This window comes from Sparus aurata, chromosome 8 (assembly GCF_900880675.1).
Source record: "Sparus aurata chromosome 8, fSpaAur1.1, whole genome shotgun sequence".
NCBI classification, from domain to species: Eukaryota; Metazoa; Chordata; class Actinopteri; order Spariformes; family Sparidae; genus Sparus; species Sparus aurata.
The window spans coordinates 3710743-3727634 of NC_044194.1; the positions used below are offsets into that span (position 1 = coordinate 3710743).

The following is a 16892-nucleotide window of genomic DNA, read 5'->3' on the forward strand; positions in this document are numbered from 1 at the left end:
CATATTTACACACTAATTTAAACAACAGTGTCACAGCACTGTCCACCATGCAATCCTCCAGATTATCAACCACCATTTACAACAGTCACAAATGGCATTACTTATTCCTTTACTGCTGCAAAAATCCTGGATTTACACAAACGCATCCCTGTTATTGCCGACCGTCAACCATCTGCCCACACGATCCTCGTGCACTGTGGCGTGAACAATCTCAGGTGCGGACAATCAACAAAGTTCTGCGTGGAATACAAACAGCTTGCTAACCTCATAGAAAGTCTGGGTAGGACCTGTATATTTTCTGGATTGATTCCATCCCCCAGATGTGGCTCTGAGTTTTTTAGCAGATTATTCAGTATCAATCAGTGGTTATCGGACTTTTGCTCTGTATGTGGGTTTGGATTCATTAATAACTTTGATACATTCTGGAAAAGGACTGATCTATTTTGGCTGGACATCTTCCACCTCAACATTAAAGGTCTCACTGCACTAGCCTCCCACATTACCACACATCTCCCCTGTCCCACAGATTGACGCCACAAGTCCACCTACATCTCTACCTCCATCTCCATCTCCACTTCACACCCTGCACACATCCCAGTCATCACAAACAACAGACCACTACACATCCACCGTCCCATTACACCTCCCTGCCCTTCCCGTCATAACCTGAAACATGTTAACATCAACAAGGTCTCACAGTCAACCAGCCCACATGCAGCCCTCCACATGGCACTTTTTAACGTTAGCTCCCTGTTGAACAAGTCTTTTATCATCAGTGACCTAATTTTAGAGAACAAACTTGACTGTTTATTTTTAACTGAAACATAGCTTAGCACTGATGCACGAGCTGTTGTCACTGAGAATTCCCCACCAAACTTTAGTTTTTTTTTTTCTAACAGGAGTGGTAGGAGAGGTGGTGGGACTGCAACAATCATCTCGAACTCTATAACAACAAAGGACATTTCTTTTAACAACTGTACATCATTTCAACACCATGCTTATAATAACAAAGGACATTTCTTTTAACAACTATACATCATTTCAACACCATGCCTTTGTTTTTTGGCAGTCCTCCGATTTTATGTATGACTATTTATAGACCACCCAAGCACCATCCCTGTTTTATCAGTGGGTTTTCTGAACTTTTATTGATTTTACACTCAACTTACAATAGGGTTTTAATAACTGGTGATATTAACATACACACAGTTGATAATTCAAATCCCACTGCGACTGAATTTTTAAATCTTTTAAACTACCTGGATTTTAAGCAGCACATCACACAGCCCACTCACAACAGAGGACACACCCTGGACCTGGTCAAAACATATGGCCTGTCCACTGGTGTGTCCTCTGTTGTCGACCTGGCTGTGTCTGACCATTATTGTGTGTTTTTCAATATCTCCAGTTTTATCCAACAGGAGGCCCCAGTGAGAACAGTGAGGAAGCGCTACCTTACTCCTGAAGTGGCTGCAAATTTTATTGAAATTTTACACAATAGCACTGCTGACATTTTACATACACCCTGCAATTTTATTGTTGATAATTCTAACAGTAAACTCAGGTCAGCCCTAGATTCAGTGTCTCCACTTTCCACAAAAACAGTATCAATCAAACCTACACCACCTTGGATAAAGACTGAAAGAAAACAACTAAAAAGAAATTGCAGGAGTGCAGAGAGAAAATGGAGGCAGACAAATTTAACAGTTCATTATGACATATTCCAAGACAAACTCAAAACCTACAATAAAGCAGTAAAACAGGCAAGAACTTCCCATTTTTCACAACTCATCTCAGATAAAAAGAACGACCATAAATCCCTCTTCTCCACAATCGCTCGTTTAATTAATACTGATTTTAAGAATCTATGTGAGGACTTTGCAGACCACTTCAGAGGTAGAATCGATGGCATTAGATCCACTCTTTTAGAACAAAACAATGTTGCTTTTAACAAACCTGAACCATCGCTTTTATCTGTGGAGACAATGGAGCATTTTGTCCTGGTTGATGCATGTAGAGTTTTCTCCCGAGTTAACCCAACAACCTGCCTTTTAGACCCGATTCCCACATCACTCTTAAAACAATTTAGAGTTTGAACTTTAAATCTTGTTAAGTGCTCTCTCCAGACGGGTGTCTTCCCCACTGCCTTTAAAACGGCAGTGGTGAAGCCCCTTCTGAAGAAGAGCAATTTGGATCCTGATATTTTCGCCAACTACCGACCTGTTTTCAACTTACCCTTTTTAAGTAAAGTTTTAGAAAAGCTGGTTTATATCCAATTAAATGTTTTTTTAATTGGCAACAATATTTTAGAACAGTGTCAATCTGGTTTTAGGATGAACCACAGTACCGAGACAGCCCTCGTGAAGATTGTTAATGATCTCAGGTGTAACATGGACTCTCAGAAACTGTCAGTCCTGGTGCTACTGGATCTAAGCGCTGCTTTTGATACAGTAGATCACCACATCTTCTTAAATAGACTCAGACACCTGGTGGGCCTCTCTGGTACTGTTCTTAACTGGTTTTATTCGTACCTCACAGATCGTCACTTTCTTGTAAGTATGGATACATGTTCCTCAGGAACGCATGAACTTAAGTGTGGGGTGCCCCAAGGGTCAATTTTAGGTCCAATACTTTTCAATTCATATATGCTTCCCCTTGGGGACGTCATCAGAAGGCACGGCATCCATTTTCACAGCTTCGCTGATGATACACAGCTTTACATTGCCGTGTCTCCTGATGACATGGGGCCTATTGATTCCCTTTTAAACTGTGTATTAGATATAAAGTCATGGATGGCAGAGAACTTCTTACAGCTCAACCAGGACAAAACAGAGGTTTTAATTATTGGTCCTGAAGGCAAGGCTTTTACCAAAACTAAATGCTTTTAAACGTTCACAATGTGTAAAAAACCTTGGCGTTCTTTTCAGCTCTGAGCTTGATTTTATTCCACACATCAGAAATACTACAAAGCTTGGTTTTTACCATCTTAAGAATATAGCCAGAGTTCGCCCGTTTCTCTCTCTGGCCAGCACAGAGGTGCTAATGCATGCTTTTATCTATAGCCTGTTAGATTACCGTAATGCCCTGCTCTCTGGTCTCCCAAAAAAAGAGCATTTCACAGCTTCAACTGCTCCAGACCTCAGCTGCACGTGTGCTGACGAAGAGCAGAATGCGGGCTCACATTACACCAGTTTTAGAATCACTGCATTGGCTCCCTGTGCGCTTCAGGATCGACTTTAAGGTTCTTTTATTAGTTTTTAAGTGTCTTAACGGCCTTGGGCCTTCTTATCTGTCTGACCTGCTTTTACCGTATCGGCCCTCACAGACCCTGAGGTCCTCCGGTACTGGTCTTTTATCTGTTTCCAGTGTTAGAACCAAAACCTTTGGTGAAGCCTGATTTTATCATTACGGCCCTCGCCTATGGAACAGCCTGCCGGAGGGCATCAAGGCCACTGAGTCTGTTGATGCTTTTAAACACAGGCTCAAGACTCACCTTTTTAATTTAGCTTTTAACTGAGTCCCCTTTTACTCATTTAGTATTACTCATTTATGCTGTTCTGCCATTTTTCTTTGTCCTTTAATTTTCTCTTAAAGGTTTTATTATTAATTTACTTATTTATGTATTTATTTTTAATGCTGCTTTTACGGGTTTAGTACTTAAAAGTTGTGTTTTGCTCTTAGTAATTTATATTAACATTCATTTATGTTGTTTTAGGAGGTTTTTCATTTCTTTTAGTACTTATTTTATTTATTGTCTCTTAGTTTCCAGCTCCAGTGTTCTCCTCATGGGGGCCCTTCATTCCGGGAGCTCTGTCTGGCCTGCCTGCAGGGGTGCCGTCCTGGGGGTTGTCCAGGCCTCAATAGTTGGGGAGTCCTGCCCTAGGGCTTTACGACCGTGGTATGGGCCCCTATCTGTCTGGGTCGGGGTGGTCTCTGTGGCGGTGTCCCTGTAGTTGTGGGCTTGGACGGCTCTCGGTGGGGATGGCCCCCATAGGATGGTGTTTCCTCACTTGGTCTATCAGTGCTCAGCCATACTCCATTTTATCTTGTGGGGGGATGAGGTGTACGTATCGGTGTAGTATGCTCAAGGGTGTGTGTGCATGTGTGTGTGTGTGTGTGTGTGTGTGTTACATGAATGAGGGTACGGGGAGTGGGGGTTTGTTTCATTTTCTTTTCTTTTAATGTAAAGCACTTTGGGCTGCATTTTTACATGTATGAAAGGTGCTATATAAATAAAGTTAATTTGATTTGAGTTGATTTAGTCTTAGTAACAGCAACATCTAGAGGCCAGAATTGGAAACTGCAGTTTAAACTCTACCAGCCTCCACATGATCTACTGAGCACATTTCTCATTTGACAAAGGCAAAGTTACACTGATCAATAAATCATACACATATTTATCTTAATACTGGAAATAGTCTGTTCTATTTCAACCATTAATACATAGATAGGATCAACTCTGGCAGATTATTTGCAAACACATGAATGAAATATCAAGTGTTTCTACTTATAGTGATACACAAGAATGAAAACAGATTGAGTGTGAGCTTCAAAACTATCATTGAACTATCATGTTTACAGTCTGAGGACAAAAGACAAAAGTATATAGAACATTTCATTGGATGAATTTGAACAATGATTGGTGGAACATTCAGAGAATCATCATGAATGCGGTTGTTATGCTGCCATCACGCCGGATTGACTTTGACACCATGAATAACTTATTTTGAAATGACTCAATGTTGATATGTTTTTGCTTTCCAATACCTAAATGTGGACTTGTGCATATAAGAGAAACATTTAGATTAAAAAATGAATTTGCCTCATGTAGCATTACTGATGAAGATTAGTGATTTCTCAAGTAAATTAACTGATTTGGTTTTAACTTAGTCTTGAAGAAATATTTAGTCAGTTCTGTGTAGGTCAGTGTACTCCCACCAACACTCCAGTGTTCAGCTCACTGTTCAGTCTGTCATTTCACTTTTCTGCTGCTTTCCAAACTGTTCAGCATCTTTTCTCTATGTGACAGATTTACAACTGACCACATTACAGAGAAGCCCTTATATCCAAGAAATAGAGCTAAGAATGTTATTTTCCAATTCATTTTAAAGATCATAATGTAACAATTTGTGGTAAAAAGGTGAGGACCCACATACAAAGCACTAGGGAGGCAGGCAGGATTAAGAACAAAAGGCGAGCTTCATTTCCCAAAAAGCTGAGTAATCCAAAAACAACCAAGTGGCGTAAATCCTAAAAATACAAAGTAGAAACACAAAAGCTAAAACAAAGTATCAACCAAGAGGAGCAAAGTACAGCTCAGGAGAAAACAAGAAGAACAAAAACAGCAGAAACATGACACAGGAAGATAGTGGAAGACACAGGAACGGGTTCAGAGGAAGCACAGGACGAACTGACAAAGACATCAGGATGCATGTAATATTAGATTTAATGAAAGTACTTTTAATTTACAAGATTACTCAACAAAAGTGACTTGAGTTCATATCTTTTTAGTGTAAAATGTGAATCTGCAAACAGCAAATCCAGATTGTTAGACAGATGTAGTGGAGTAAAAAGTAAAATATTACCTCTCACATTTTTGGAAAAGTCAAACAGCCCCCAGAAACAGAAACATATGGCAAGTAAAGTTTTGAGCTTTTGTATGTGAGTAACAGTTTTTAGTTACCTCCTGTCTGTGACTGTAACATTTCAATGTGTGACTGTTCCAAACACTTTACAGTCTGTGATCCGTTACAGCAACTAATCCCTCTGCACTTCACTGCTGTTCTCCAAAGTGTTGAGCAGCTTTTCTGTCCAGCTGTCTGAAACATTCTGATTACATTTGCCATGGCAACTGAGCATCAGTCGCTTGTAGTGCAGATTAGAGTTGGTCAAACACCAAATTCAACAAGATATTTCTTTTCTAGAAGTTCTTTATTGCTTGTAAGCAAGAGTCACATGTCAGCAGCCATAGATGATGACTGAAGTGTACCAGTCTCTCCTCATCCTTTATAATAGCAGAAACCAATTCACACAAATGCAGCAGTCACAAGGCTACATGTGAACTTGTTTGAAATAGCTTTCCACCCTCTCCACATCCAAATTAAGTTAAACATAAACTACTACTAAGTACGTGTATGCTTAGTTACTTAACTACTAGTAACTAAGCATACATGTACATTCCATAGTTTATGTGTCATACATCAACCATTGTAAGAACACATTTACACAGAAGAGGTTACACAAAAACCCTTCAGGATGAACTCCTTAACCAAGTTCCCATTTAGGTTAGTTTTCACAACATTATACCATAAATACTCTGCAAACATTAACTGTCACAAAACAGAAACCATGCAGGAGGCCCACAGACATGAGTTTTCACCCTACAATATTCCATATTTGGCAAATTTCATAAGAAAGAATAACATATCAAAATGATAAAAAGGATTCGTGCCCTCCTCAAAATCATTTCCCTCGTGGCAAAAATGTACAGGCACAAAAGAAATGCCATTAAATCGCCATACATCAATGTTTTGTTCTGCTTTTTTTTCATAAATCATTTAAACCCTTTAAATGCCAGTTTTATTATTTGAATTATTTCATTATTTCCTCTAAAATAAATTTATATTTTCCATATAATAAGTAGTTCAGGTTTGGGGCCTTGGTGGTGATTGATTGATTGAGAGTCTTGGATTTGTCAAAGATTACCAACAAAATTGATCTGATTGCATCAGTGTTTTAGGTAGTAACAAATACTCCCTCTAACCACCTTCATGGCAAAAATGTACATGCACAAAATCTGCCATAATTTATTTTTTTTTTTTTGCTTAGGCCCTGATCGACATGATCAAATATGCAATCATTTTCAGGATGTTAACCCTTTAAATGCCAGTTTAAGTATTTGAAATATCTATAAAAAGCCTACAAAAAATGTATTATTTTCCATATAATAAGTAGTAGGCTGATGGGGCTTTGGTGGTGATTAGAGTCTTGGATATATTAGAGATTACCAACAAAATGAATTTGATTGCATTTGTATTTTTTATGTACAGATACTCCCTATAACCACCTTCGTGGCCAAAAATGCCTCATTGACTTTCATTAAAACCACATTTTTTTAATCTCACTGCCATTACAGTATAAAACCATGCATTCTGCAATGTCAGGATGTCATTTTGAAGAAAATAAGTGATATTTTACATTTTTACTATATTTCACCAGATTCAACTGGTGTGTGTGTGTGTGTGTGTGTGTGTGTGTGTGTGTGAGAGAGAGAGAGAGAAATGTTTTTAAATCTGCATCTGATTCATCAATGTCAACACTTATTGTGCAAACTGCAACAACTTTGGAAACTTGGACAACAAAAAACAAAACAGAATGTGAAACATGAACAAAATATGAAATATAAACAGAAATACCCAGGCATTGAATGTATGATGCATGTGTGTGTGTTTGAGAGAAACAGATGCATGGATACAATAAGACATGGATTATGTATTAAAACATTTTTAATACCAATATCAAGTTAATGTTACATTAGAAAACACTTTTGTTTTAAATTGGGGTTAGGTGAATTTGGTGATGCTACACTGAATATTAATAAGTTTTTGAATATTTGTCCCAATAGAAATTCCACAAAATTATTAAATTATTAATTATGACAAATGACATTTTTTCCAAACAAACAGTTGTAGAATAACCAACAGGAGATCATTGCTGTGTGGAGTGATTTTGGTGACACTACACTGAATAATAGTGAAGTTAGCAAATATTTTTTGTAGTATCTCTTTTTGGAGTTGCACTTTGTAGACGGTCCCTGCACCCTTGTCTCACAGATGACTGACCATAGAGACCAATGTTGATGTCCAGCCGGAGGAGCACTTGTTTTGATGAAAATACAGTTGTAGCTTGTTATCTAACTTACTACGGTAGGAAAGTGTCAACGTTTGTGTTTTAACAATGAAATTGAGAATAAAAAATACAAGAATTTCATGCATTAAACTACAATGGGAAAATGGTTGAATCTGGTGAAATACAGTAAAAATGTCATATTCAAAAGCAGTTCCTTACATCATATTAACCAGATTGATACTGTGACACATAAAAAAAATCATTAAAAAACGGTAAAAAAATGCTATTCAGAATCTGATAAAACAACAATGTACAAACCAAATATAATCAGTAAATATACATTAATTACATCAAATGATGTGAATCTTTCTATAGAAAATCAAATGTTTGTTCTACTCAGTGTGATTGACAGGAGAGATGATCAGAGGAGCAGAGTTTTTACCACCATCATTAGGACATGGTCCAAAGAGTGGGTAGAGTTTCTGAGTGAAGCAGCAGCCAGTAAAGGAGTAGATAAGAGCTGCAGCATCAATGTCATAAAAGGAGACCAGACCCTCCTCATAATCCACAAACACCCCCACCTTCTCAGGCTGATGCTTCAAAGAGAGACGGACTGCAGGGCCAGCACAAGCATAGTACTCATTTTCATTCCTCAACCATATCGTCCAATAACTGTTCTGAGGAGATGCTGTGATTTGTCCCTTCCTGTTGATCGACTCTCTGGCCACTCCTAAATCCCAGTCAGTCTTCTCTTTAACTTGAACCTCATAATAAAATCTTCCTGAAGAGAAACTCTGCTTTGCTAAGACATTAGCACATTTATCAAATCTCTCTGGGTTGTCTGGGAGATTCTTCATTACATCTCCATGTTTAACTTGTTTTCCATCATCAGACAGGATGAGTTCAGGATGTGCTGTATCAGGATCGAGTGTCACATCCGCTGCATACTGCTGGACCCACTTCAGCTCGGCCTCAAACAGCTTCTTCATCTGTTTACTGAGCGTCTCCTCCAGCTGATTCACAGCTCTCACCACAGTCCCCTCATATGAAGGTGGACGGACGCTGACTCCTGTCCAGTCCTTGGTGGGTGGATCAGTGTTCATTGATGGGGAGCTTTGGAAGGTGATGATGCTCTCTTTAGAACTCGAGAGCTTCTTCACCTCAGAGCTTCTCTTCTCCAGTTTAGAGATTTCCTGTTCCAGCTCTTTGATGAAGCCTTCAGCCTGTTTCTCTGTCTCTCTCTGCTTCTCTTCGATGGTGTCGATGAGCTCGGCCTGGCTTCTCTCAACAGACTCCTTCAGAGTGCTGAAGACCTGAACACCAGCTGCTATCTCTCTGTCTGCATCTTTCTTACTGAGCTCCACTGAGCGCTTCATCTCCTCAATCTTCAGTCGTCTCTTCTGGATCATCTGCTCAATTTCAGCGTCTCTCTTCCCCAGCTCGGCCTTCTTTCCTTCGTATTCTTCTTTCAGAGGAACAACATCATGTGTCTTGTGGTCTGAAATACTGCAGAGCATGCAGACACACATCTGGTCGGTCTTACAAAATAGCTCCAGCAGTTTATCATGCTTCGTACACATCCTGCCTTCCAGGTTCTCCACAGGGTCGATCAGCTGATGTCTTTTCAGGCCTGACATTGTCAGGTGAGGTTCCAGGTGAGTCTCACAGTAGGAGACCAGACACACCAGGCAGGACTTCAGGGCCTTCAGTTTGGTTCCAGTGCAGACGTCACAGGGAACTTCTCCTGGTTTGGAAACTTGTTGCTCTGAGCTGCTGCTGCTGGCTTTCTGTTGAGCTGACTGTCTGAACTGAGCAGCCATCTCAGAGATGAACGTGTTGACCAGCAGTTCAGGTCTGGTGTTGAAAGTCTTTTTACAGTTGGGACACTTGTACGGGACATTGAAATTCCAGTGTTGAGTGATGCAGGTTTTACAGAAGTTGTGTCCACATGGTATGGTGACTGGATCAGTGAACACATCCCGACAGATGGAGCACAGAAACTGATCTTCAGTCAGCAGACAGCTGGCAGCAGACATGTTTACAGCCTGAGGATGAAAAGTGAGAAAAAGAAAACTGTAATTTTATATCTCTTGATTAAGTGTTTTATAAACTATTTCTCCTGTACTATAAGTTGACTACTGTTAAGTTCTGTTGTTGTACTCCTCCAAACCGAGGTACGAAGTTACTCAGAAGCTGATGAAAGTCATGTAAGTGCTGTGATTGTCAATGAGTTTTTGGTCTGCATGTGAACGCCTGAGGCTCGCTGTCATTATTAAAACATGAGCAAACTTTAACCTCCATGTGTCTATGGACCAAAAGTAGATACTTTAAGACCAGTGTTACATCCCCGTAAGGCCAGGGGATGAAGGGAGTAACATCGTTAAAATAAAGGAGCGTAAAGGAGGCCTAAGTGGCAAGTAGACCTAGGTGTGACGCTCCACACACTGGCAAAGAGGAGGGGGGAGTACCAGGGTGGCACCTGAATAGAACAAACACAATACAAACACACCCGCAGCACTGGGGCTGTAACACCCCCTCTCATAAGAACAAACCCATCAACATACACCCTACATTGTAACGTAGACCTCTGCCACAAGTTTTCTCACTTTGACACAAAACACACTTGTGTTACCCCAGACACAGCGCCTGGCTGTGAAACCCATCTGGGCAGTAACACACCCTCGTTAACATGACATTCCCGCTTTGTACACTCGCCAGCATTCTTCCTCGCTACAGTACTACACTTTACAACTGATGCAGGTAGTCTGGTGTTTGGCTCCTGGAACGGGCAAACCACTGCTTCACAAGCAGGGGGCAACCTATCATCTGAGACAGACAACAATAAAGCATGCGCAGTATGGGTCTGCTCAGGAGAATGCCCTCGAGTCAGCACCTTAGCCACAAATGCACCAACAGCCTCCGGCACAAGAAAGACCTTCCCACTAGCCACGTCATTCCCCATCATGAAATGAACCCCATCTACAGGGAAACAAGCATGTACAGCTACTGAGAAGAAACCAGTTATCAATCCACTCTTAATGTGGACACCATAGAGGGGTGAGGGCATCAATCTCATTTCAATGCCTCTCACTACCAAACTCACTTCACCGGCACGTCACCCTCCGCACCCAGAGGTAGTACACCCACTAGGATGAGGGACTGCGAGCAAGTCGTGTCTCGCAGCACTGTGGCAGGACGTTGGTCTTCGGCTTTTCCTGCGATGGAAACATAACCTTTAGAGATGATCGGCTTAAAACATGCATCAGGCTCACCTGAAGCATTAGGCTGACCCACCAGTGACACAGTCTTAATGAGCCCAACACCTTTGAGCCGCCTCAAAGCCGACGCTTGCTGTTTGCGCTTTGGAGCTTCACAATCAGTCACTAGATGGCCGGGCTGGTGACAGAAGAAACATAACTTCTCTATGCTACCATCCAACTGTGGCACAGAAGCCTGGGTTATAAATGGCCACACCAGGAGTAGGGTCCACCGACCACCAGCAGCCAACACGATAACACTGATGTCCGATGCCACACACAATTATTACCTGTACAGCCGTGCGAGAAACCAAGTCTTCAGATTCTACCTATCATAACTTTACCTGCTTATTTTCTAGAGCGTACGGGGCTTGAGGCAACTTGAAAACCTTCCATCAGCGGCCAAGGCCCTGAAACACCTGCCTCCAATAGGGAACATTTTCCCCGCCCAGGATTACCCCGAAAATAAAAAAGGCAAAATAACAAACGAGTTCCCAATGCAAAGGCTTATTAACAACCAAGATGGACACTCACCTATTCTCACCCGAGGAGCAGTAACTCGCACAATAGCAATGGCCAAACACTGGCACAGTGGACGTCAGTACTCACCACAGCAGCTACCGCAGACGGATAACTTTCACTAGTTTTTCAGGCTCCTTTAACGATCCTGGACAAGCCCCAAAGACTCAGGTGTGGCACTCCACACACTGGCAAGGAGAAGGGGGGAGTATGAAGGTAGTACCCGAATAGAGGAAACATACACAAACACAAGCACAGCACTGCGGCTGTAACACACAGCTAAAGACATAAAATAAACAAACAGAGAGAAGCAGGAGGAGGTAATGTTATTGTGAATGTTAATATTGATGTTAATGCAGTTAAACTCACAATTCAACATTGTTGAAGCCTTGAAGTTATTTTTACTGATTTAAGTTTCAATTCAAGTGTAAGAAAACAAACCAAATCTCCTCATCCACTATTTTGTTTGCATTACAATGATCATATGTTGTTTATTTCGTAACAGCTTAATTACTCAATGATTATTTTTTGAAATAGGTTTTCAGTTATTTTTAGTTATATTTGAGCCCAAAGTGGAACTTCCTGTCTTTGTAGAGGTCAGGTTTTGTGTTAATACAGATTTCTGAAACACAGTGAATATTATCAGCTGTACGAAGGCACACAGCTGCTGACACATTAATGTACCAAGGACAGGGTTATCAATCCAAGGCTTCTTGATTAAGTGTTTAACAGTTATATAAGTTGTAAAAGAGTGACTTTAACCCTAACCCTTTATCAGCGATAAAATGCGCTGTTGGATAATTCAAAGGTCATCTAAGCTAGGCTAGGTAGCCTTTAGCATACTAGTTTATCTGTGTTTGTGTGTCTTTGTTATGGTTGGATTTAGCTGCGGCCCTTGACAGTAAATGTATGTGGTATAACAAACTGAAGTACTAAAATGTTGCTGTATCAAGACTGATGTTTCAATTTTCAGAGACAGATCAGTCCAAGTGGGTAAATCAGCTGAAGCTAAAGCTAGCTGTGACCGTATTCTATCTAACTTTATCCAGAGTTCAGTCATTGTGGTTTGATTTCGACCTGTTTTGTAGTTCTGACGAACTATACATGTTGAAAATGGTACATTTAGATGGCATAAAAAATGGTAATAAAGGTGTAACAAAGTCAGATACTGGTTTTAACTCAATTCAACCAAATGTTTCTGCAGTTTTTCTTTATGTGGTCGTGTACTCACCAGTGTTTGTCAGAGATCCTGCTGTTGGGGAAAACCAGATGGATTCAGCTGAAGTTTTCTTTAGAGAGAAACACAGAGACTCGTCTCAACTGCAGCTCTACTTCAGTATCAGGAAATGCTTCATTATTTTTGTATCTCTCAGCTGCTCCTCCTCTCAGTGCAGCGCTATGATTTTATTGCTGTATTGTAAAATGTCTTGACACAGATTTGAAACAAGTTGAGATTTTAATCTTAGTTTATTCCTCTTTTTTTCTAAAATGGAGCTATACAGCAGCCAAAAACAACCAATAGGCATCAATCCAAAAAGTGCAAAGTGAAACACAAAAAGCTAAAACTAAATATCAACCAAGAGGAGCAAAATACAACTCAGGAAAAAAACAAGACAAGCAAAAGCAAGAGAAACATGACACGGGAAGATAGATGAAGACACAGGAACAGGTTCAGAGGAAACACAGGACGAACTGACAAAGACATCAGGATGCATGTAATATTAGATCAAATGAAAGTAGTTTTAAATTACAAGATTCCTCAACAACAGTGATTTAAATTCATTTCTTGTCTAATGTAAAATGTGAATCTACAAACAGTAAGTCCAGATGTTAGACAGATGTGCTGAGCCACTTTTCTCTGTCTGAAATATTCTGATTACATTTGTCGTGGCAACTGAAAATCAGTCACTTGTAGTGCAGATGAGAGTTGGTCAAACACCCCATTCGACACAACATTTCTTTTCTAGAAGTCCTTTATTGCTCGCAAGCAAGGTTCACACGTCAGCAGCGCATATATGATGACTGAAGGGAGTCAGTCTCTCCTCATCCTTTATAATAGCAGAAACCAATTCACACAATTGCAGCAGTCACAAGGTTAGATGTGAACTCACTTAAAATGGCTTTCCACCATCTCCACATCCAAAATTAGGTTAAACATAAACTTAGCATTCACGTACATTCCATAGTTTATGTGTCATACATCAACCACTGTCAGAACACATATACACAAAAGAGGTTACACAAACACCCTTCAGGATGAACTCCTAATCTGAGTTTATATTTAGGTTAGTTTTCACAGCCTTTTACCATAAATGCTCTGCAAACATTTAACGGTCACAAGATAGAAACCATGCAGGAGACCCACAGAAGAGAATCCTTGTGATTGGACCACAGCCGTACACTAAAACTGTACAATCAAAACAAACCAGAACTTGATACTGACATCAGACAGAGTACTTGCACCAGTTAGATTTCATTGTTCTTCTGCCTTCATGTAATCTGCTTCAGCATCAGACTGTAGTTCTTTATTAAGAGCAGGTCCTCATGTGAACACAGGCTGCAGTTTGGTATGAACTCCACTAGAGGGCGTCCTCACATCTCACTTATTCTCTACAAACCAGTTAGACAGTTTTAGTTCACATCAGCTGCTCAAACCTTCAATAACACAACATCATCTTACACTACAACCTCTCTCACATGTGATCTGATCTGAGAACAGCTGATGGTGTTTTTAATCGCATGATTTGGTCATCATTAGAAACATCAACTGCTGAAAACAATGAAAAACACATTTACTGACTAAGGCAAAAAAGATCTTTATTATACTTTTCATCATATTAAAAACAAAATTAGAGAAAATTTAATTACATTTGTCTTATCGATAAAATGTCCTTCAGCACTTTGTGTCACTATGCAACACTTCTTATATAAACAATGATCAGAACATAACAAGGTCTGAATTTGGCACCCAAATATTTAAGGAACAGACAATGATTATTATTTTTGAATAACTTGTTTGAGATGATTTACCAATGCCAATGACGTCATATCAATCAGATCGATACTGTGACACATTAAACATCAAAATGCTTCATCAGAATCTTAAATAACAACAATGTACAAACCAAATATGATCAGTAAATGTATATTTATTATAATAAATGATATACATTTTTCTGTAGAAAATCAAATGTTTGTTCTACTCAGTGTGATTGACAGGAGAGATGATCAGAGGAGCAAAGTTTTTGCCACCTTGATTAGGTTCAGGACTGAAGAATGGGTAGAGTTTCTGAGTGAAGCAGCAGCCAGTAAAGGAGTAGATAAGAGCTGCAGCATCAACGTCATAAAAGGAGACCAGACCGTCCTCATAATCCACAAACACCCCCACCTTCTCAGGCCGACTCTTCAGAGAGAGATTGACTGCCGGGCGAGCACAAGCTTTGTACTCATTTTTATTCCTCAAACATATCGTCCAGTAACCATTCTGAGGATTCAGTGTGATTTCTCCCTTCCTGTTGATCGACTCTCTGGCCACTCCTAAAGTCCAGTCAGTCTTCTCTTTAACTTGAACCTCATAATAAAATCTTCCTGAAGAGAAACTCTGCTTTGCTAAGACACAGGCACCAGTATCAAATCTCTCTGGGTTGTCTGGGAATTTCTTCTTTACATCACCATGTTTCACTTGTTTTCCATCATCAGACAGGATGAGTTTGGGATATGCTGTATCAGGATCGAGTGTCACATCCACTGCATACTGCTGGACCCTCTTCAGCTCGGCCTCAAGCAGCTTCTTCATCTGTTTACTGAGCGTCTCCTCCAGCTGATTCACAGCTCTCACCACAGTCCCCTCATATGAAGGTGGACGGACGCTGACTCCTGTCCAGTTCTTGGTGGTTGGAGCAGCGTTCAGTGATGGGGAGCTTTGGAGGAGGTGGAGGTGGTCTTCAGACTTTGAGAGCTGCTCCATCTCAGAGCTTCTCTTCTTCAGCTCAGAGATTTCCTGTTCCAGCTCTTTGATGAAGTCTTCAGCCTGTTTCTCTGAAGATCTCTGACACCATCAAAGAGAAGCAGAGAGAGAGCTTCTCTTTGATGGTGTCGATGAGCTCGGCCTGGCTTCTTTCAACAGACTCCTTCAGAGCGCTGAAGACCTGAACACAGGCTGCTACTCTCTGTCTGCATCTTTCTTACTGAGCTCCACTGAGCGCTTCATCTCCTCAATCTTCAGTCGTCTCTTCTGGATCATCTGCTGAATTTCAGCGTCTGTCTTCCCCAGCTCGGCCTTCTTTCCTTCATATTCTTCTTTCAGAGGAACAACAGAATGTCCCTGGTGGTCTGAATAGGTGCAGACTTTGCAGACACACATCTGGTCAGTCTTACAGAACAGCTCCAGCAGTTTATCGTGCTTCGTACACATCCTGTCTTCCAGGTTCTCCACAGGGTTGATCAGCTGATGTCTTTTCAGGTCTGACATTGTCAGATGAGGCTCCAGGTGAGTCTCACAGTAGGAGGCCAGACACACCAGGCAGGACTTCAGGGCCTTCAGTTTGGTTCCAGTGCAGACGTCACAGGGAACTTCTCCTGGTTTGGAAACTTGTTGCTCTGAGCTGCTGCTGCTGGCTTTCTGTTGAGCTGACTGTCTGAACTGAGCAGCCATCTCAGAGATGAACGTGTTGACCTTCACCTCAGGTCTGGTGTTGAAAAACTCTTTACAGTCGGGACACTGACACTTGTCATTTTTATCCCAGTGTTTAGTGATGCAAGTTTTACAGAAGTTGTGTCCACATGGTGTGGTGACTGGATCAGTGAACACATCCAGACAGATGGAGCACAGAAACTGATCTTCAGTCATCAGACAGCTGGCAGCAGACATGTTTACAGTCTCAGGAGGAAAAGTGAGAAAACACTTCCTGCGTGTCCTCAGGAAAAACAAACTGGACACAAAGCTGCTGCTGGCCTTCTCTCACTCCTCTGTGGAGAGCATACTGACATACTGTCTGGGTGTGTGGTACGCAGGCTCAGCAGCCGAGGACAGGAAGGCAGTGCAGAGGGTCATAAACACTGCCCAAAAGATCATCGGCTGCCCAATGACCAGCCTGGAACACATCGCCACATCCTGCTGCCTCAGGAGAATCAAGGCCATCACAGGAGACCCCTCACACCCTGTTTGATCTGTTGCCCTTTGGGAGCACCCTCAGTTTCATTGTACCCTCCTGTACAATGACAATAAAGACTGTTCTACTCTATTCTATTCTATTCTATTTGCATTTC

General features: G+C 41.0%; 2 protein-coding genes across 2 annotated transcripts in view; both read right to left on the minus strand.

Annotated features, from left to right (window-relative positions):
• LOC115586832 (E3 ubiquitin-protein ligase TRIM21-like) overlaps window positions 1-12943 on the minus strand; it is a 29496-nt gene extending 16553 nt beyond the window's left edge. Inside the window, exons 1-3 of the mRNA XM_030426231.1 lie at window positions 12856-12943; window positions 11715-11812; window positions 8397-9893 (exon numbers count right to left, since the gene is read on the minus strand). Coding sequence (XP_030282091.1) covers window positions 8397-9884 — 1488 coding nt within the window. The 5' untranslated portion in view covers window positions 9885-9893; window positions 11715-11812; window positions 12856-12943. The remainder of the gene's footprint in view (window positions 1-8396; window positions 9894-11714; window positions 11813-12855) is intronic.
• Window positions 12944-14823: 1880 nt separating this feature from the next.
• On the minus strand, window positions 14824-16494 carry LOC115586840 (zinc-binding protein A33-like). Its single transcript, XM_030426240.1, has 2 exons — window positions 16154-16494; window positions 14824-15670 (listed from the first exon to the last, which is right to left on the minus strand). The coding sequence occupies exons 1-2, from the start codon at window positions 16492-16494 to the stop codon at window positions 14824-14826; spliced, it is 1188 nt and encodes a 395-aa protein (XP_030282100.1).
• Window positions 16495-16892: the final 398 nt, after the last annotated feature.